The following is a 21,823-nucleotide window of genomic DNA, read 5'->3' on the forward strand; positions in this document are numbered from 1 at the left end:
ATGACTTAACAAGGAGAGGCTGAGAGAACTGGGGTTATTAGTTTGCAGAAAAGAAGAAGAAGGGGGGATTTGATAGCAGCCTTCAACTACCTGAAGGGGGTTCCAACGAGGATGGAGTTAGTCTGTTGTCAGTGGTGGCAGATGACAGAACAAGAAGTAAAGGTCTCAAGTTGCAGCGGGGGAGGTCTAGGTTGGCTATTAGGGAACACTATTTCACTAGGAGGGTGGTAAAGCACTGGAATGGGTTACCTAGGGAGGTGGTGGGATCTCCATCCTTAGAGGTTTTTAAGGCCCGGCTTGACACAGTCCTGGCTGGGATGATTTAGTTGGTATTGGTCCTGCTTTGAGCAGGGGATTGGACTAGATGACCTCCTGAGGTCTCTTCCAACCCTAATATTCTATGAGTCTATGACTCGATTTAATCACTCCCTGCTGTTTTTATTTCTTAAGTGGAGCTGTGGTCACCCTCCTGCCCTGCAGTTGCATATAATGCTCACAGTGATTAGTCTATAACAGGGATAGGCAACCTATGGCATGTGTGCCAAAGGCAGCACGCAAGCTGATTTTCAATGGCACTCACACTGCCTGGATCCTGGCGGCTCTGCATTTTAATTTAATTTTAAATTAAGCTTCTTAAACATTTTAAAAAACTTATTTACTTTACATACAACAATAGTTTAGTTATATGTTATAGACTTATAGAAAGAGACCTTCTAAAAACATTAAAATGTATTACTGGCATGCAACACCTTAAATTAGAGTGAATAAATGAAGACTTGGCACACCACTTCTGAAAGTTGCCAACCCTTGGTCTATAATGTGCCACAGGACTCTTTGATGCTTTTGTGTGGTCCCTAAGGATATTACATGCAGTTAAATATCTGTCCCAAGAGCTTTTAGAAGGGTCAAGAATAGATTTTTTTGCTACACAAATGGATCGTCTCAGCCTCCTTTAATTTATAACAAACATGCATGCATACCATTTTTCACCAACTAAAAGTAAGAACTTCATTATTCAGGAATGCTTTATTGGATATATAAATCACCCCAAGCAGGGATGTATTCAACAGTAGTCAGAAAAAAGGGATGACCTCAACCAGACTTCCTGTGGTACAAACCCAGTGTCACCCATGCCAGTGAGCCATAGGGCTGCAGAGCGGACAAAGTGCTTTGCTTTCTGTGCACGCAATCCATGAACAGCGAAAGGGAAGGATTAATTTTAGCCCCCAGATCGTTTGTTAAAATAATAACACGAAGAGACACATGTTCTGGGTTTAAAATAAACCTTTCACTGACTTTTTAAAAAAATTATTATTTTCGTGCCGTGCTGGAAACCCAAACACAACAGCACCCAGCGCTGGAGGAGACCAACTCGCAGCAGGACTAGTCCCAGAGCGAAGCTGAGCTGACAGGCGGCGACAGGATCACGCAGGAAACAAGGTCCACGTGCCCGCAGGGATCTCTGTGGCGGTGACACCCTCTCTGGGTGCTTTGCCCTTGAATCCTTCACCGGGGCCAGCAGCATGTCAACACTGCGTACAGGGTCTGAGGCCCGCGCGCGCACGCTGAACAACCAATCAAGGCTTGCCGGGCCGCCCAGGAGATGACGTCACGGGATTGCCTCTTGACAGGCGCCCTTAAATCACGGGCGGGGGCAGGGGAAGGAGCGGGGGTAGGGGTAACTTGTCACAGAGATCCGAGCCCGGCGGCTGCCGGTTAGGCCACGGCGCTCTGTCCCACGAATGAGGTGCAGGTTAGGTCCCGCCTCTCGCAGGCGCGGCGGTGATTGGTCAGTACTGTGCCTGCGCGGCTCGGGATTGGCTGTGCGGAGCGGGCGGAGCTCCAATGGAGACCGAGCCGCTCGAACCGAAGAGCCGGTGACCGGCGAGTGAGCGCGGAGGCCCTGGCTGGGGAGCCGGTGAGTCTGGGCGGGGTTATGTTGGGCGCTGCCAGCCGTGCGGGGACCTCTGGGGTCGGTGTGTGACTCCCTCTCCCGTGAGTCACACGCGCTGCCGGGGCCGCGGCCGCGGCGTGTTCGCGGGAAGCAGCCGCGGGGCATCAGGGCCCGGAGCCGCGGAGGTGGTAGGGACGCGGTACAGCCGGGTACTGGTGCCAGGGCGGGCGGCTCGGTTCAGAGCTCAGTCTGACGTGCCGCTCCCCTCCCCCCAGGCTCTCCCTCCCGCTGAGCGGCGGGGGGAGCCGAGGTCCGTACCCCCTGCCCGAGTCCCCTACCACACGCTCCTTGGCCGGCCTGGGTCCGAGCGGACCTTCTGCCCAAAGCCCCTCTTCCTGCTCCTGGGCGGGCGAATCCTTCGGGCGAACTAGGGGGAGGGAAAACTCCGAGTCAGAGGGGCTCTCGGAGGATGTGCTCGGGGGTCTCCCACTTCCCTGGCCCAAGGCGCGCTCCCTGGGTGACGGCACTTACACGGGACCCCGCCCTTACCAGTAACTGTTAGCACGGGGAGCGTCTGTGGCTTCTGCCCTCCCATAGTGCCACCCTGTGCGAGCCATAGCAGAGCCCATCGGTGCTAGCAACAGCCACGTGTAGCCTCAGTCAGCTCACTGGAGCCTGCCCGATGTTTTCCTTCTGATCAGCTGGTCAGGACAGCGACTAGAAACGAACTTTACATGCAACTCTAGGGAACGAACCCCTACTTTAAGCATGGCTGTTGCTGTTACAGCTCCAGCCTTAGGATGAATGGGACCTAAAGGTGATCTTGGATTAACCGTGTTCAGGCATACACACCAATTGTCTTACTAAATTCCTATTGCTTCTTCGCTTACTAGAATTACAGATCTTCTTTTTCTTCCCACTTTGCTGATCCCATGAGTGTTGACAGAGGTCTATGTCACTGTGTAGGCAGAGCAGGGTGATGTGGTCACTGCCATAGAGACCTTGTAATCTATATCATACAAATACAAGATTGTAGGTAACTGTTAATATTTAAAAAAAGTAATAACTTTGAGTTAAAATCTGCAAGTTCTAAGGAGGGCTTGGAAGGAGGGAAGGAAGGGAAATAAGTGAAAGGCACTATATGTGAAAGAAAGCGTAGAATCAAAGTAAAAATCATAAATGAATCACACTGTGCCATTGAATCTCTATGGATAGAAATACCATGCTCTAATAATAAGACTATAGTGGTAGGGATATATTACCAACTACCTGACCAGGATGGTGATAGTGACTGTGAAATGCTCAGGGAGATTAGAAAGGCTATTAAAATAAACTTAATTGAAATCCCACATTATTATTTTATTTTTATTATTTCTTATCATCCCCTTATTGACTGGGTACATGTTACCTCAGGATGGAATGCAGAGATAAAGTTTCTTGAAACCTTAAATGACTGCTTCTTGGAGCAACTGGTCCTGGAACTCACCAGAGGAGAGGCGATTCTTGATTTAGTCCTAAGTGGAGCACAGGATCTGAGCACAGGATCCAAGAGGTGAATATAGCTGATCGCTTGGTAGTTATGACCATAATATAATTAAATTTAATATACTTGTGAAGGAAAAACACCACAGCAGCCCAACGCTGTAGCATTTAATTTCAGAAAGGAGAACTACACAAAAAATAAGGAGATTAGTTAAACAGAAATTAAAAGCTACAGTGCCAAAAGTGAAATCTCTGCAAGCTGCATGGAAACTTTTTAAAGAGACTGTAATAGAGGCTCAACTTAAATGTATACCCCAAAATAAAAAAAATTGTAAGTGAACCAAAAAAGAGCCACCATGGCTAAACAACGAAGTAAAAGAAGCAGTCAGAGGCAAAAAGGCATCCTTTAAGAAATGGAAGTTAAAGTCTTATGAGGAAAATAGAAAGAAGCATAAACACTGGCAAATGAAGTGTAAAAATACAATTAGGAAGGCCAAAAAAGAATTTGAGGAACAGTTAGCCAAAGATGCAAAAAGTAAGTACATCAGAAGAAGGAAGCTTTCTAAACAACTTGTGGGGCCACTGGATGATTGAGGTGCTAAAGGATCACTCAGACGATAAGTCCATTGAGGAGAAACTGTATGAATTCTTTGCATCGGTCTTCATGGCTGAAAATGTGAAGGAGATTCCCAAACCTGAGTCATTCTTTTTAGGTGACAGATTTGAGGGGCTGTTCCAGATTGAGATATCATTAGATGAGATTTTGGAACAAATTGATAAATTAAACAGCAATAAGTCACCAGGACCAGAGGGTTTTCACCCAAGAGTTCTGAAGAAACTAAAATGTGAAATTGTAAAACTACTAATTGCTGTAGTCTGTAACCTATCATTTACATCAGCTTCTGTACCAGATGATGGGAGGATGGCTAATGTGATGCCAGTTTTTAAAAAGGGCTCTAGAGGGGAACCCGGCAATTACAGGCCTGTAAGCCTGACTTCAGTACTGAGCAGACTGTTGAAACTATAATAAAGAACAATATTGTCAGACTTGTAGATGAACACAATTTGTTGAGGAAGAGTCAACATGGTTTTTGTAAAGGGAAATCATGCCCCACCAATCTACTAGAATTCTTTGAGGGGATCAACAAGCATGTTGACCAAGGGGATGTAGTGGATGTAGTGTACTTGGATTTTCAGAAAGCTGTTGACAAGGTCTCTCACCAAAGGCTCTTATGCAAAGTAAACTGCCAGAGTAAAAGGGAAGGTGCTCTCATGGATTGGTAACTGGTTAAAAGATAGGAAACAAAGGGGAGGTATAAATGGTCAGTTTTCAGAATGGAGAGAGATGTCCTCCAAGGGGTCTGTTTTGGGACTTGTCCTATTCAACATATTTATAAATGATCTGGAAAAAGGGGTAAACAGTAAGGTGGAAAATTTGGATATGATACAAAATTACTAAAGATAGTTAAGACCCAGGCAGACTGCAAAGAGCCTCAGAATGATCTCTCAAAACTGGGTGACTGGGCAACAAAATGGCAGATGAAATTTAATGTTGATAAATCCAAAGCAATGCACATTGGAAAGCATAATTCCACCTATACATATAAAATGATAGGGTCTGAATTATCTGTTACCACTCAGATCTTGCAGTTGCTTCTTGGCTCTTTGAGCTAAGAGGTGAAAACATTATCTAAAAGTTGTATCAGTTCTCTGAAAACATCCACTCAACGTGCAGCAGAAGTCAAAAAAGCGAACAGAATAATTAAGGAAGAGAGAGATAATAGGAGAGAAAATATCATGTTGCCTCTATATAAATCCATGGTACCTCTGCATCTTGAATAGTGTGTGCAGATGTGGTTGCCCCAGCTCAAAAAGATATATTAGAATTAGAAAAGGTTCAGAAAAGGGCAACAACAATGTTTAGAGGTATGAAATGGCTTCTGTATGAGGAGAGATTAATAAGACTGGGACTTTTTCAGCTTGGAAAAAAGACAGCTAAGGGGAGATATGATTGAGGTCTATAAAATCATGACTGGTGTAGATAAAGTAAATAAGGAAGTGCTGATTACTACTTATAACACAGGAACTAAAAGTCACCAAATGAAATTAATAGGCAGCAGGTTTAAAACAAATAAAAGGAAGTATTTCTTCACACAAGGCACAATCAACCTGTGGAACTCTTTACCAGATAATGTTGTGAAGGACAGGACTATAACCGTGTTCAAAAAAGAACTAGGTAAATTCATGGAGGATCGGTCCATCAATGGCTATTAGCCAGGATGGGCAGGAATGGTATCCCTAGCTTCTGTTTGCCAGAAGCTGGGAATGAGTGACAGGGGATGGATCACTTGGTGATTACCTGTTCTGTTCATTCCCTCTGGAGCACCTGGCACTGGGAGAAGATAGGATACTGGGCTAGATGGACCTTTGGTCTGACCCAGTAAGGCCATTCTTGTGTTACAAAAGCATTCCAAAGTAGGAGGTTGCAGGCTCAGTCATTTTTCCTGTCTGAGTACATCTGGAACCTTGTATGCAGATAGCAGTGTTTTATTTCAGTTTGCCATGCATGCGTAGGCACTACATGCGACTGCATCTAGCACAATTCAGATATGGAAGCTAGGTGACTTGAGATTTGTAACAGGATATGAGAGCTTTCACTAGCTTGATTCCAGTCCAGTTCATACAGATCTTAAAGTAATGACTAAGTCATTGCAAGTGGAAAGTGATTGTGGAATGTTTTTTACTATCTCGCAACATGGTGTGATGGTAATTTATAAATCATTAGTTAACTGCAGAAATTGAATTGTAGTTCTGTTGTCTTTGGGGAAAAAAAAGGATGCACTTGAGTGCAAAAGCAAGAGGAGGAGTCTGTTTATCAGCATCAGATAGCAAAGTTTAGATCTGTGTTGAGCAGATGCTTCTGAAGACAAGTGGTCAAACCTAAATTCATATGGGTTATTCTTTAAATTGCTCTTTGTAGCTAGCAAGATATGACACTGTCATTCTTCTATACTTTGAGGTATACTAACATGACTGTTATGCTTCTGTTTTATAAAACTTTAATATAAATATCTTACTATTTAGAATATATTGTAGCATTTGTTTTTATTGGCTGGAATCTCTCTGGAAACTAGAGTATAAATAAACACTAAGACTGTTACCCTGGTGCTCAGATATAAATAGGTCCTAGTAGTGACTGTGCAACCTCTGCCTACCAGTTATGTCACCCTTTATAAATGTCTAGTCTGCACTAGTTTGGGAAATGGATAGTCTTCAAGCTGGTCTTACATTAAAAAATTGATGGTTCTTCAGTATACTGCTGCGATGGGTTTTGTTTTGTCTGAAATATTGTTTGTTCTTTGATGCTCAGGCCTGGCTTACTCTTAAAATTTAGGTAAACATAGCTACGGTGCTCATGAGTGTGGAAAAATCCATACCCCCGAGTGCCATAGCTATGCAGACCTAACTCCTAGTATAGACACAGCTAAGTTCATGGAAGCATTCTTCTGTCAACCTAGCTATCGTCTCTTGGGGAGGCAACGTTGCAACAGGAAACCCCCATCAGGTGCTGTAGGCAGTGTCTGCCCTATGGGGTTATGTGACATAGCTACGGCATTGTAGGTAAGCTGCTATAGTTCCCGAGGTAGACTTGATCTTGGTATACTTGCTTTGATAGGTGTCATTTCATCAGATGTTAGGGCATGTGCCAGCATTAACGATTGCAGACATGCATTCCTGCTAAAGTGGGTAAACCTGATTTTTAAGGTGTCTGCTTTAAAGAGAGACTGCTTACTTCAAGATCATATTTCTCTTAATCTTGTACCTTCAAGTAATACCTCCGTTCTCTATAAGGAATTAGAGAGGTTTTCCTCTATCTTTTTTCTTTTTGTTTAATTTGTGAATTTGACAACACTTTATACAAATACAGTAAATTGATTGTATTCAGTTAGTTTCTTCTGTTGCCTGCATAGCTTTCACACAAATGGTGTGAGGGGTACATTTTTTAGGAAGGAAATGTGTCTATGTCAAGTTGGTGTCTGTTTTAATTTTTTTTCTTCTCTCCATTTCTGTGTAGCACTGTAAGGCCTGGTTGCGTTTCATTATAACTTTTCTCCACGGTACATTGTTTTCTGTTTGACTCTGAAAAGTGCTTTTAAATTTACTCCTCTAGCTCATTATTAAATAATCAGTATTTTTCCCTAACTTATAAATCAGTGTCCGATATAAAGGCAGATGTGAAAAATGGGGGAAATGGCGCATAGCAAGGCTCATCTGAGAAATACAGCACTTCCTGGGGAGTGGAAGTGTCTGGAATTCCTTCCAGGATAGGGTCACTGAACATTGTGTCAGTTTCTGACTAATCAGGTGTCTATAAAGGAGGAGTTCCTGCTGTTGTGGGGGGAGGGGGAGTTTTCCTCTTTCCCTCCAAATTTACCTAGTTGGGGTGGGATATTAATCTTCATTACTTCTCTCCCAGATTCTGTTGGGAGTCTTTCTTCTCTGAGACAACCTGCTTATAGCTTTCCCAACCTGAATTAATAACCACCAACAAAGTGCTGCATCTTACAGCAGTGGCACTGCAGTATTCTGAATTACTGTAAATATAAAGGAGAAATTGACATTCTTGTCAGTTTATCTGCAGCCCCCAAAGTTGTGAATGCCCTTGGTCAGACTGACCAGTCTCTCTTCACTTACTTGAAAAAGCTATGAGAAGCAGCAGCCGTTGAATCATTTTGTTTGTTAACTTAATACTTGGAGGGTTATTCTGCAAACATAAAAGCTAGAAAAATTTTAAATGAACACGCAAAGTCTGCAAAAACAGGTTGCTTGAGTTTCTCCTCTCATGAAGGGTGAGTTGAGTAGATTCTCAGTGCATTACTTTTATTTCTTAGGCACTTGTCAGCAGGAATTTCCAAACTGTAACCTCCATTTGGGAGATGACTGTCACTTGGTCATGCTGATAAGTATGCCAGCATTAAATATTATCCATGTCTGTGGTTTCAAGAGAAAAGATGAGAGAAAACTGTGCTTAAGTAACTTTTGTTCTTTAGGATAACATCTTGCTGCTACTTAAAGTATTTCAAATGAAGGTTTTTGCTAGGGTTGGTAAAATGAACAAATGTTGAGTTTCTCCTTCTCAAATTTGGCAACTACCTAAAATACAGGTGAGACACATTCTAGGAATTTCAATTATTGCTGTCTAGCAATTTCATTGAGGATTAAATCTTTGCATTCTTGAGATATCAGTAGATTGTGGAAGGGTTGTGATTCTACTGCACTCTACCCTTCTTCATACCCTTTGTGAAGAAGAATCTAGGCAAAACAAATGTCTTTAGGGTGGTTGTGATAACTCTAAAAAAAACAAATGGATCTTGAAAAATTTCACCTTGATGTTATGAGTATTTTGTCTTAATTGGAGATTATGAAAACATTAAGACCATCTGTTCTGGGTTAATCTAGTGTTCTAGAGGGGTACTCAATGCTAGCATGCAGTACATCTGAAACAGACTTTCATGGTTTAATGGTTCTGATTCTATTCATGTAAATGGTACAACTTGCATTAACTTCTGAGAGAGCCAGATCAAGACCTTCTTCAGCAAGGAATTAAATGATGTGAAATTGGTACCCTCAACCCTAGAATGCCTTATTAAGTATCTAAACTGGAGATACTCAGACTGAGGCTTGAGAGCTGCAAGTGGCTCTTTAATGTGTCTCCTGTGGCTCTTTGTAACATGTGATATTAAAACATTGTGTGATTTAATTATTAATCAGCATGCTTTTACTATGTTATTAACCAATTGCTGTTGATGAAATAAAACTTAGTCAGTCACTTTGCTGTGAGAATTCTGAATATGTAAAATAGTAAATGAAGCAATGAATTCACACTAGCTTGGTTCTTTTGATTAACTTTGATTGCTAATTTTGGCTCCTGAACCACTGAGGTCTGAGTATCACTGATCTAGGCATTGCTTAAAACCGAAGTGGTTTACTCCCTGAATTATGAATAGTCAACTTCTATAAATAGCCCTGCTGTAGAATAATTGTTCTATCAAACTTAATCTCTGACCAAGCACAAAAAAATCTTAAACATCTAAACTACTTGTGGTGGTGGTGAGGAACTCAGTGAAACCAACTTTTTTTAACCTCGCCTTAAAAAAATCTTTAGAGCTGAGTTGTTGGTAATAACTCCATATGGAAACTTGGCATTGGAGTTGTAAACTGTTGGAAAAAACATGTTTGTAATGGAAACACTGGCAGTCCTAACTGTTGTGATGCTTGCAGGCATTTTCATGTCTCTTCTAATTCTCTGACTTACGCATATTTCCTGCATATCATTTCTTTCCCATTACTTAAGTGTTTCCTTTATTTTATTTTTTTTTGGATGGTGACTAAGGAATTTTACTAGCTTCCAACAAATCAATGTGTATAGTTCATACTACAGTATTCCTGTTCAGGATGATTCAGTGCATATAAACTGTCTGATGAAGCCAAAAATGATCCTGAATCTACAGTGATAACTAATTGTTGTTGAGTGGCAGCACAAACACTTCTGTGATAAAAGAATGAGGTTTGGGTTGGAGTTTTGTTCATCTTCTACTCTGGCCTTTGAAGCAAACTTAAAACAACACAGAGTAATACAGTAAAACAAGATTGTGAGGATAGATACTTGTTTCTCTAATCTATTTATTGTAATCTTAGTTGTAACGCTTACTAGGGAAAGGATTTGACAGAAGTTACTTTTAAGCTGATGGTGTCCAAAATGCCATTTGCTGTTTACAGATGTTCCCAAGTGAGCAAGGGTCACTTATTTACTATCTGATAATTCTGTTTAGGACCTTCTCCTGCTTATTGCTGAAGTAAAGCCATGGGAATGGTTACTGCATTCTTCAACAGCAATTTTGGTACCTTAAATGTGACATATATATTTTAAATCTAGAACCTATATAGAAAAAGTGGCTATTGTGAAAGTACTGGGAACAGTTGTTGCTCAAAAAGTCTGCATTCAGAGACAATTTCTACTGATCATCATTGGAATTGGACTTCAAGAAAGCCTTTTACAATGTTTGCCTTTTATTTCAGAGGGACTATGGAACCTCAGCAGCCCTGTAAGTTTAGAAGGTTTAAATACCAGTTTGGGATGACTTTTTGCCACTCCAGATGATCTGCTGGATTAAACGTGTCATTAGGATGGTTTTTGCACAAGTTGGACTAAACATGGAATCAGTAAGTGTTTCAGCTTCATGGAAATTCTATTGAGTTCAAATATTTCAAATGTAATCGACTTAAATATAGAGTTCACACTAAGAGCATATGGGACTGCATTTTAAATTTTATGCCGTGTTGGTATAATTCTTACATTAATCTAACTTGACTGACACAAGGTTATGAAACCTAATGTTTAAGTATATGATCATAGTTGATATATAAAAAGTTAAAACAGGCTGTTGTGTTTCTGCTGCCTTTAATGACAAAATGTATAACTTATAATGTAACACTGCCATTCAGGGTGCACAAATTAATTTCCAAATAAACTAGTATGATGCAATGTCTCCCATACAGACCCCTGGCTATTCTAGTACCAGTTCAGGGGCCTGAAATGCTTGTAAACACAGTGGTACTTCGCAGATCTTTTGAGGGTATATCTGCATGTCAAAATAGCTACCTGCAGCAATGAGTCTGAGCTCTGGACTACAGATTCAGGCTCTTATTAAGGACACATCTTCGCTGTCAATGCGCTACTGCAGCAGCGCTTTAACATGGTTTGTGTAGTCGCAGCATAGCACTGAGAGAGCTCTCTGAGGTGTGTGTGTGTGGGGGGGGGGGAACCCACCCCCACAAAATAGCTGGTGCACTGTCTACATTGGCACCTTACAGCACTGAAACTTGTAGCGCTCAAGGGTGTTTTTTCACACCCCTGAGTGAGAAAGTTGCAGCACTGTTAAGTGCCAGTGTAGACAAGCCCTGAGATGCTAAAAATAGCCATGTAGACGTTCAAGCTCTGAAGCCCAGGAAAGTGGGTGGGTTTCAGAGTGCAAGCGTGAGCCAGAACGTCTGCATAAATTTTTTTTTTAAGTGCTGTAGCATGAGCCTGAGTCTGTAGACCTGAGCTCAGACTCAATGCTGCCGTGTGGACATACCTGCAGTCTGTTCAGTAACACCCCTTTCTCCCATTCTAGTAGGTTTGAGGGCTGCAGAAGTGGTGCTCTTCTGGCTTCACCTATTCCAAAACCTTTCCACACCTCAAGGGAGGGACAATGGTGATAGAGACCATTCTTGACCTGGTTTTGCGCATGCTGTCAATCAGCCAGCCAACCACACCATATACTTTTCCCCTTTGCCCCTCATCTATACTCTCTTAAAATTTCCTGTTTCATTGTAACCTTTCTCTCCTTTCCCTCCTTCCAGGAGCTCATAATGTATTCTTCTTCCTGCCATAATTTCCAAGCCACCAGCAAAGCACCACAGAACTACTGTGATCCTAATTGTGTTGTCCCTGTTTCTTTTTTTGGAGGCTGTACTATGTGCAAGAGCAACAGAGCTATGCACTCTGATGGGAAGCAGGACGGAGCATGTACACTTCTCGACTCCCTGCCTCATGCAGCACTGTAGCCCTTTCTTTCACTGCTCAGCAGAAGCAGCAGATGAAAACTAAAACAGTGGCACAGCAGCCGTTTTCCTACTGACACTGTTGGGAGCCGCCCTGAACAGAAGCAGTAGCTTAGGTGCAGTTCTCCCCTGTGAGACCTCCTACATATTCTTCCACTTAAATCTTAAATGCACGGGGAGGCTGGGAAAGGAAGATTTGCAATTGTTATATTTAAATTCATATATAGCCAGATTATTGTAGATTGATGACCTTTTTGTCAGGAGAGCTGGCAAGCCGAAATTGTAAAACACAGTTTACATATGGTATAATTAGTGCCTTACGAAAATCTAAAATAAAAGATTAGAGAATAGGAGCACAAATTCATACCAGACATCAGTTCTTTGAATGTGAAACTAAGATGTACAGCCATAGAAATCCTGAGCAACCTCGCTGGGTCCTCTTCACAACGAATTCAGAGCATCAAAACAATCTGGACTATCAACTGTATTGACATAGTCATTGTCATATATCTTTACGTCCACTTTAAAAAAAATATTCTTAATATGTGAAAGAACAGCTCCAGTTTCTTTTTTTTTTTTTTTTTTTTTTTTTTTTTTTTCCTTCTCCCCCTGCCCTTTCTCTTCCTATAGCAGGCTTGTGGTAACAATTAAATTTCCAAGCACCAAGTGTTTGTAGATTTTATAACATTTCTCATTTGGGTGATTGAGGCAGTTAAGTCACATAGCCTACTTGCTTCCTCTTATTAGCTGCTGATTCTTCTCCTCTCCCCACTATACACTACATTAAGGTACATTTTCAAATCCAATTTTGAATGATTTCCACTGGTTATGTAGCCTGTAGTCTAGACCAGTGGTTCTCAAAGCAGTCCGTCTCTTGTTCAGGGAAAGCCCCTGGTGGGCTGGGTCGGTTTGTTTACCTGCCGCGTCCACAAGTCCAGCCAGTCGCAGTTCCCATTGGCCGTGGTTCAACGCTCCAGGCCAATGGGGGCTTCAGGAAGGGTGGCCAGTACATCCCTCGGCCTGCGCTGCTCCCTCCAGCCCCCATTGACCTGGAGCTTCTGCAGTACCACACTGGTTAACCAGAAGCCAAACACAGGCCCCTTTTGGCATTCCAGCCCTTGGTTCCCATCCAGGCAACTTGCTCTAATATAGTGAGAGGTTGCTGAAAACCCATTTCACCATATGTCAGATTGTTTCTAATCCCAAAGGGTCAGACACATACCTCCAGCTCAATATGAATCTCAAATTTTACCCAAATATCACACTGTTAGCCAATCCTTAGTAAACAAAGTAATGAGAATTCTTAAGAAAAGTCCTTGTCAGGTTTGTAGCAGTGGTAGAATAGACTGTTAGCTTGTAAAGTCTCTCCAGTAAAATTGGAAGAGCCTCGGTCCATAGTTCAAGCTGCTCCTTTTAGTTGTAAATCCACAGTCCAAAGACTTGTATCAGGAAAGAGGCAACATGGAGATGTTTCCAGTGTCTCTTTATATAGTCTTCCAGGTACATGGAAATGTACTGTCCCAAACAAAGCCCACAGCCCCTGTGTGTGGAAAGTTATTGGCCAAATCCCTTCTTCTGGCCTTCAAACAACCCTCCAGCCCCACACCACTCCAACCTTGCCAAACGCATCATCATCAGAAGCAAGCTCCCCACAGACCAGGACACACCGACTCAGTGACACCAGACTCTGCCAAAACAACAGATACAAAACCTGCAGATATATTTGCACTGCTACAAGGATCAGCATCCACAACACATCTTTCAAGATCCATGGGTTCTGCACATGCCTTTCATGATATATCTAGGGCTTGGCTACACTGGAGAATTGCAGCACTGGTGGTGGCTTTACAGCACTGCAACTCAACATCCACACTTACAGCGCTGTATGTACCTTGCATCTCCCTGGCTACAGCGCTGGCTGTACTCCATCTCAGCCTGGGGAATAACGACTGCAGCACTGGTGATGCAGCACTGCTCCGCCAGTGTGGCCACCAAAAGCGCTGTTTTTGGCCTCCAGAGATATTCCAGAATGCCTGTTCAGCCACTCTGCTCATCAATTCGAGCTCTACTGCCCTGGCCTCAGGTGACCCGCCCTTTAAATGCCCTGGGAATTTTAAAAATCCCCTTCCTGTTTGCTCAGCCAGGTGTGGAGTGCAGGCGGTGAATCTTTCCAGGTGACCATGCCTCCACGTGCCAAACGAGCCCCAGCATGGAGCAATGGCGAGTTGCTGGACCTCATCAGTGTTTGGGGGGAGGAAGCTGTGTAGTCCCAGCTGAATTCCAGCTGTAGAAATTATGATACCTATGGGCAGATATCAAGGGCCATGCTGGAAAGGGGCCATGACCAGGACATGCTGCAGTGCAGGGTTAAAGTGAAGGAGTGCCTATTGCAAAGCCCGCGAGGGAAACCGCTCTGGTGCTGCTCCCACGACCTGCCGTTTTTACAAAGAGCTGGTCGCGATACTTGGGGGTGACCCCACCGCCAATCCGAGGACCACGATGGACACTTCAGAGCGGGGAGGGGGGGAGGAGAAACTGAGAGTGAGGGTACTGGGGTGGGGGGAGACACTTGGGAGTCCCAGGAGGCATGCAGCCAGGAGCTCTTCTCAAGCCAGGAGGAAGGTAGCCAGTCGCAGCAGCCGGTACTTGGTGGAGGACAGACAGAGGAGCGGGTTCCCAGTAAGCAGCTTTTATTTTCAGGGTGGACATTTTTTGGGAGAGGAGGGAGGGTTCTGCATGCATGCATACCTAGATGTGGAATAGCGAGGGGTGGGGGGACCATTGCTGCACACAGGCAAGTTGCATAGGGGCCAGGGTGGAATCAGCATTGCTGTAGAAGACCCTCCCGCTCTTCCCAGGTGACCTGCAGCAGCGAGATATCTTCCAGGATCAACTCTTGTGGAAAATGTTGGGAAAGTGTTCAGTGTAGGTGCCCCCTGCAGCTGTTTGCTTTCCCCAACACACAGAAACCCCAAGGACAGTACAGCTCTGAAGCAATGAGTCCCCTTACTCACTATTTCGGGGCTCCTGTGGGTTATGTGTACTCTCTTTGGTATGGGAAAATTATGCTATTGTGAAGAATGTTACTCCTTCACTTTGTGGGAATAACTGTCTGCTATAAACAATGCTGCCTCTGTTAAGTGTTGCCTTTCCACAAGCAACCTTGAGTTCTTGGCTGCCCGTGTTATCAACAGCTCAAAGACTCCAAAACCTCTGGAAGAAGCCACGAAAAAGCAAAGACCTGCTGCAAGCAGTTATGGATCACTCTGCCACAGAGAATCAAAAAGTGCAGGACTGGAGGGAAAGGGAAAAGCAAGATCTGCCAGAAAAACACAGCGGCCAGGAAGAAAAGCACAAAGCAGCTGATAAGCATCCTGGCGCGCCAAGCGGACTCTATCCAGGCGCTCGTAGCCATGCAGACAGCACTACCGCGCTGCCCTTCCCCCACCCCACCCCCCGTCCCAAAGCTCTTTCTCTTGTGCTCTGTCAGCTCAAAACCCCCTTCCCCAGCATCCAGGTTCTTACCACCACCAGCTGCCTCCAACACCTGTACGTTCACCAACTAGCCCTGAGAATTACGACCCTTACCCTCTGCACTCAACCACCACCACCATGCAGTATAGGCATCCTGAAGTGCAGCAGTCATTGCACTGCACTCTAGACAGGACATATTCAAACCTGTGACTGTACAGTTCCCCACCACACCCCCCTGCCCTTTTAGGTTCCCAAAATGTGTGTCTGTTAATAAAGTTATTTTCTTTTCAATAAATGAATTATTGGCTTTGAAAACAGTCTTTATTATTGCAGAAAGTCAAAGATGCCTTAGCCCAGGAAAGAAACAGGCACTGCAAATCAGCTTAGGAAAAACAGATTCCTACTAACATTGTAACCACTCCATTTCACTCCCGTGCAAGGCACCAAACATGACTGTTGGTTTTCAGCCTCAAATTCCTCCCTCAAGGCATCCCTAATCCTTGAAGCCCTGTGCTGGGCCTCTCTAGTAGCCCTGCTCTCTGGCTGTGCAAATTCAGCATCCAGGCATTGAACCTCAGAGGTTCATGCCTGACTGAATGTTTCACTCTTCCCTTCACAAATATTATGGCAGGTACAGCACGCGGATATAACCGTGGGGATGCTGCTTTCCCCCAAGTCTAGCTTCCCATACAGAGATCGCCAGCGCCCCTTTAAACGGCCAAAAGCACACTCCACAGTCATTCGGCACCGGCTCAGCCTGTAGTTGAACCGGTCCTTGCTCCTGTCAAGCTTCCCTGTATAGGGTTTCATGAGCCAAGGCATTAATGGGTAAGAGGGGTCTCCAAGGATCACAATGGGCATTTCAACATCCCCTACTGTGCTCTTCCCGTCTGGGGAAAAAAAGTCCCTGCCTGCAGCTTCCCGAACAGGCCAGTGTTCCGAAAGATGCATGTATCATGCCCCTTTCCAGGCCAGCCTGTGTTAATATCAATGAAATGCCCACAGTGATCCACAAGCGCCTGGAGAACCATAGAGAAATACCTCTTCCGATTAACGTACTCGAATGCTAGGTGGGGTGGTGCTAGAATAGGAATATACGTCCATCTATTGCCCCTCCACAGTTAGGGAAACCCATTTGTGCAAAGCCATCCACAATGTCCTGCACGTTCCCCAGAGTAACGGTTCTTCTTAGCAGGATGCGATTAATGGCCCTGCACACTTAAGTCAACACGATTCCAGTGGTCAACTTTCCCACTTTAAACGCTTTCCTGACCAATTGGTAGCTGTCTGGAGTTGCCAGCTTCCAGACTGCAATAGGCACCCGCTTCTCCACCATCAGGGCAGCTCTCAATCTTGTGTCCTTGTGCTGCAGGGTGGGGGCGAGCTCAGCACACAGTCCCATGAAAGTGGCTTTTCTCATCCGAAAGTTCTGCAGCCACTGCTCATCATCCCAGACTTCCATGAGGATGTGATCCCACCACTCAGTGCTTGTTTCCCGAGCCCAAAAGCAGCGTTCCACGGTGCTGAGCATTTCCATGAATGCCAGAAGCAATTTAGTGTCATACGCGTCAGGCGACTCGCTATCGTCAGACTCCTCATCACTTTGCATCTTAAGGAATAGCTCAACTGCCAAACATGATGTGCTGGCAAGACTCGTCAGCATACTCCTCAGCAGTTCAGGCTCCATTTCCCACAGAAATCGCGCTGCGCAGAAACCATTGAGAGAGTCAAGATGGCGCCAAACGTGGATGGAAAAATAGGGATTGCTGGGATGTGAAGCGATGCATCACAGGGCGTGGGACAGGAAGCAGAATGACCCACACCCTCTCCTCCCTTCCAACAACCCACGGCGCCAAAATGGCGTCAAAGTGGGACGAGGTGCTCTGTAGGATAGCTGCCCATAATGCACCACTCCCAGCAGTGCTGCAAATGCTGCAAATGTGGCCACACTGCAGCGCTGGTAGCTGTCAGTGTGGCCACACTCCAGCACTTTCCCTACACAGCTGTACGAAGACAGCTTTAACTCCCAGCGCTGCACACCTGCAAGTGTAGCCAGACCTCTAGTGTGCCTCATCCAGTGCACTAAATGCCTCAATAACAACTATGTGGGGGAAACCAGACAATCAGTATGCTCTCAAATGAACTTGCCCAGAAAGATAAGACAAAAACACTGTTTCACCCCTGTGTGAATGTTTTTCACAGAGCAATCATTCTATAACTGACACCTCAGTCCTCGTCCTCTGAGGAGACCTGCACAACACCTTTGAAAGACAAGCCTGGGAGCTTAAATTCCTAAGTTTGCTAGATGCTAAAAATCATGGATTGAGTAGAGACACTGATTTTATATCTCATTACAACAGTTTGTAACCCATTAAACTGCCTTTGTCCTATGAATACAGAGGTGTTAATTAGCCACTTCTTCTTGAATGGTCTGTTGCAACATTGTTAAACATAAGGAGTTCACACACCTTGTTCCACCGTGTATTTTTGCTGTTACGCTCAGATTACCTTTCCCAGACCTGAAGAAGAGCTGGTGTGTAGCTCAAAAGGTGTTTTTCACCAGCAGAAGTTAGTCCAGTAAAAGAGATCATCTCACCGGTTGTCTCTCTAACATCCTGGACCAACATGGTTACAACAACACTGCAAACAGCATAGACTATGTCATTGTTGGAAAAATATCTAATTATAGTCCCTGCTAGTAATTAGCCACATACTCTTTAATGCTCTCTTCCCATTGTTCTTTGGTCCTTCTTATCCCCTGATAGTTGTATGAAGACTTCATTGACATCCTTTTGGTTATTTCTTTCCTTTTTATTTATTTTCCAAATACACTCCTGGGATCAGATGCTCACTCTACCTCCTGAAAACTTCCTGTCATAGGCAATGATATACATAAATGTTCAGAGCCAGCAACAGAGCAAATGAAGAACTAAAGGTGGCTTTGCATATGTTTTGTCAAATGTAGGGTTCTAGCATGTTGCCAAGCGTCCAAGCTTTATTGTACTCGTGGCTTTTTGTTTGCTCAAAATCCTGCATGTGGCTTTGGACATAGGGCCTTTTATTGCTGTAAATTGAAAATATTCCACCTCCTTGGAATATTTTAAAAGGTCTGGTCATCTTATTTTTTCAACAATATAGAATATTGTTGAATCGAACCAATGCAAAGTCCCCATGGAAGAACACAAAAGGAAGAAACCTGATTAAACTGCAGCAGAAAACAGTTCAAATGAACAGATGTGCTGAAATGCTGTGCACACCTTCATGTTCACTAGGTATGATGATAGACTTGTCATGATTGGAAGCATCCTGTTCTCTTCCTGCAAGTCTTTCCTCCTTCCCTTCCCATCACCTGCTTGCCATTTTTTTCATAAACTATAAAGGAATCCCACAACTGCTTGGCCAATCTGCTTGGCTACTTGCTGCTAGTTGGTATTGATCCTGGCAGCATCAGTATGCCTTGTGCTATATGATACACAAGTAAAAGCAGTCCGTGGTCCAAAGAGCTTTCATTGTAAGGCAAGAAAGAGAATGTGCTAGGAAACAGAGCGAGGGATAACTCATTAGAGTTTTTTATAATTATTAAACTCTGGTTTTGTCCATGTCTTGGAATGAGGTATTTGACCTACTTCAAATTCCTTTTCCTTCCCAAGTTAACATCCTTTAACTTTTTTTTTTTTTTAAATAGATGAAGATAGCTCTGTTCTGAGTGTTTCTATGTGTTGTTACTTGAGGTCTGTCACATAGAATGTGAATTCCTTAGGGCAGAAGACTGTCTTTGAATAGCACTGAACATGCTGCAAATAGTTAAAATCAATTATTTGTGCTGATGCGAGCAAGTTAAAATATGACTTTCAAAATAGTGTGGGTGACCAGTATGAATTTGAGTGCATAGCATGTCTTCCATGCTGCAGGGGAATATGTAATTTTTGGTATGTGTACACTTCTTAAACATTATACAGTACAAATATTGCCGGATGGAGCAAAATAATTTTATTGTATTTTAATTGTATATTGGGTAAATGATCTAACAAGTACTATAACAGTTCACCTAATTTTTTTCCTCAGGTGCTCTGGTCAGGCAAGTCTTATGGTTCATCTCGAAGTATTGTAAGGAAAATTGGTACTAACCTCTCTCTTATCCAGTGCCCAAGAGTTCAGTTTCAGGTATGAATTCTCCACAGTTTAAAATCCTTCTTAAAATACCTTTCTATTTTTCTCTATGGTGTTTGTTTTGTGTTAGAGGACTTTGATTTGCAGGTGCATTTAAAACTAAATATGTCTTGGATGCTTCAAATAAGCAGAGTAGAAGAGGCCCCTCATTCATACCAAAGTTAGTTTTCCTCCCTCCTCCTTGCTGTCCATGCCCATGTCTTGCCAAAGTCTAGTCCAGGGGTAGGCAACCTATGGCACATGTGCCAAAGGCAGCATGCAAAGTGATTTTCAGTGGCACTCGCACTGCCTGGGTCCTGGCCACCAGTCCAGGGGGCTCTGCATTTTAATTTAATTTTAAATGAAGCTTCTTAAAAACCTTATTTACTTTATACAACAATAGTTTAGTTATATATTATAGACTTATAGAAAGAGACCTTCTTAAACATGTTAAAATGTATTACTGGCACGCAAAACCTTAAATTATAGTGAATAAATGAAGACTCGGCCCACTACTTCTGAAAGGTTGCTGACCCCTGGTCTAGTCTCTTCAGTTTCTACTCTGATATCCCAGCAAATGTTACATTGCTGTTGCACCCTGAAACTTCCAAGGGACTTCATCCAGCCTGTAGGAATGTTAATTTATAAAATAGCACTGTGTGGCCACGTCCAGACTAGGAATTAAAATCGATTTTAGATACGCAACTTCAGCTACGGGAATAACGTAGCTGAAGTCGAATTTCTAAAATCGAGATACTCACCAGTCTGGACGGGGCGCCATCGATGTCCGCGGCTCTCCGCGTCGATTCCGGAACTCCGTTCGGATTGATGGAGTTCCGGAATCGATGTAAGCGCGCTCGGGGATCGATACACCGCGTCCAGACTAGACGCGATATATCGATCCCCGAGCAATCGATTTTAACCCGCCGATGCCGCGGGTTAGTCTGGACGAGGGCTGTGGCTCTTGTAGAGCTTTGTCTGTAAAATAGTCCCTACTTTTAAAACTAAGCAGTATTTCGAAGAGCCCTACTTCAATTCGCCTGCTCCAATCTGATGTGCTGTGGTAAACATTGCTACTGCAGCGTATGCTAGCCCATCACAAAAGTGGGAGTCCTCTGGGTTGACTTCTAAGGATGTAAAAGGCAAGTTCATAATCTCCTGAATGCCTTTATTGTCTGGGGCATTCACCACAGAAGACTACAATTTATTGTATGTTGCTCTTTTAAAAAAAACCAAACAAAACAAAAAACCCTCTTCAGGAAAACTTAGCAGCTTGCCATTCTTGACTGCTCTCTTCCAAGGCAAGAGACTTTTTTGGTTACAAAAGTAAAAAGCAAACTGCTGTGGCCAAAAAATAGGTAATGTCAGAAATAACTTCCAAAGCCAACTGATAAACCTGAGTAATGGAAGTGCAAACAATGTTACTTAAGAATGAGTGGAAAGTAAATACATGTTGCTTATGCACGATACAAATTCTCTGAAGGTGAACACGGTAAGCAAGATAGTGTGAGCTCACTATTTGTTTAGTCTTTAAATATAGACTTGAACTGTGTAGGTGAAAGAAGAATATGTCAAATTCTGTGCTGTACTCTGAATTGTGCACTTCTTATGTTAACAGACTAGAAAGTTAGAGGTGGTGGTGGTAATGACGTAAACAAGAGGTGGTTATTTCCTCCTCTTTGTGTTGTAACAAGAAGTCTTTCTGGAACAGATGGAAAATACAGAAACTGCAACACGTGCTTTTTAAAAGTCTATTCTGGATAGCAAAGAAAAGTTTCCAAATAGGATAATTTGGAGGGGCTGCAATTCTTGAGCTGAGAAAGAAACTGCATTAGTCTTTTTTGAGAGATGTGGGGAGAGGGGAAGAAGGCTTTGTGTAGAAAGTTTGCTGATTGGGAAATGTGTCCATTTTAAGGCGTGGTAATTCAAACAATGTAGGCTTTTCACTTCTTAAAACAGTGGTTCTCAAACTTTTGTCCTGGTGACCCCTTTCATATAGCCTCTGAGTGTGACACCCCCCACCCTTATAAATTAAAAACATGTTTTTATATATTTAACACCATTATAAATGCTGAAGACAAAGTGGGGTTTGGGGTGGAGGCTGACAGCTCATGACCCCCCATTAAATAACCTTGCGACCCCTGAGGGGTCCTGACCCCCAGCTTGAGAACCCCTGGCTTAAAATATATTTGCTTCTCAAATTTTCTTTAATGGCAT

The 21,823-nt window shown here is 43.4% G+C and overlaps 1 protein-coding gene across 4 annotated transcripts in view; it reads left to right on the forward strand.

Moving 5' to 3' along the window:
- The first annotated feature begins 1,698 nt into the window (after positions 1–1,698).
- The window catches only part of MTFR1 (mitochondrial fission regulator 1), a 35,455-nt gene continuing 15,330 nt past the window's right edge, over positions 1,699–21,823 (forward strand). The window contains exons 1-3 of one of the 4 annotated variants that reach the window (XM_050941179.1): positions 1,699–1,918; positions 10,457–10,600; positions 19,523–19,621. In XM_050941179.1, coding sequence (XP_050797136.1) covers positions 10,535–10,600; positions 19,523–19,621 — 165 coding nt within the window. In that variant the 5' untranslated portion in view covers positions 1,699–1,918; positions 10,457–10,534. The other 3 variants (XM_050941180.1, XM_050941181.1, XM_050941182.1) reach the window with 3 other exon arrangements.

This window comes from Gopherus flavomarginatus, chromosome 2 (assembly GCF_025201925.1).
Source record: "Gopherus flavomarginatus isolate rGopFla2 chromosome 2, rGopFla2.mat.asm, whole genome shotgun sequence".
Classification (NCBI taxonomy): Eukaryota; Metazoa; Chordata; order Testudines; family Testudinidae; genus Gopherus; species Gopherus flavomarginatus.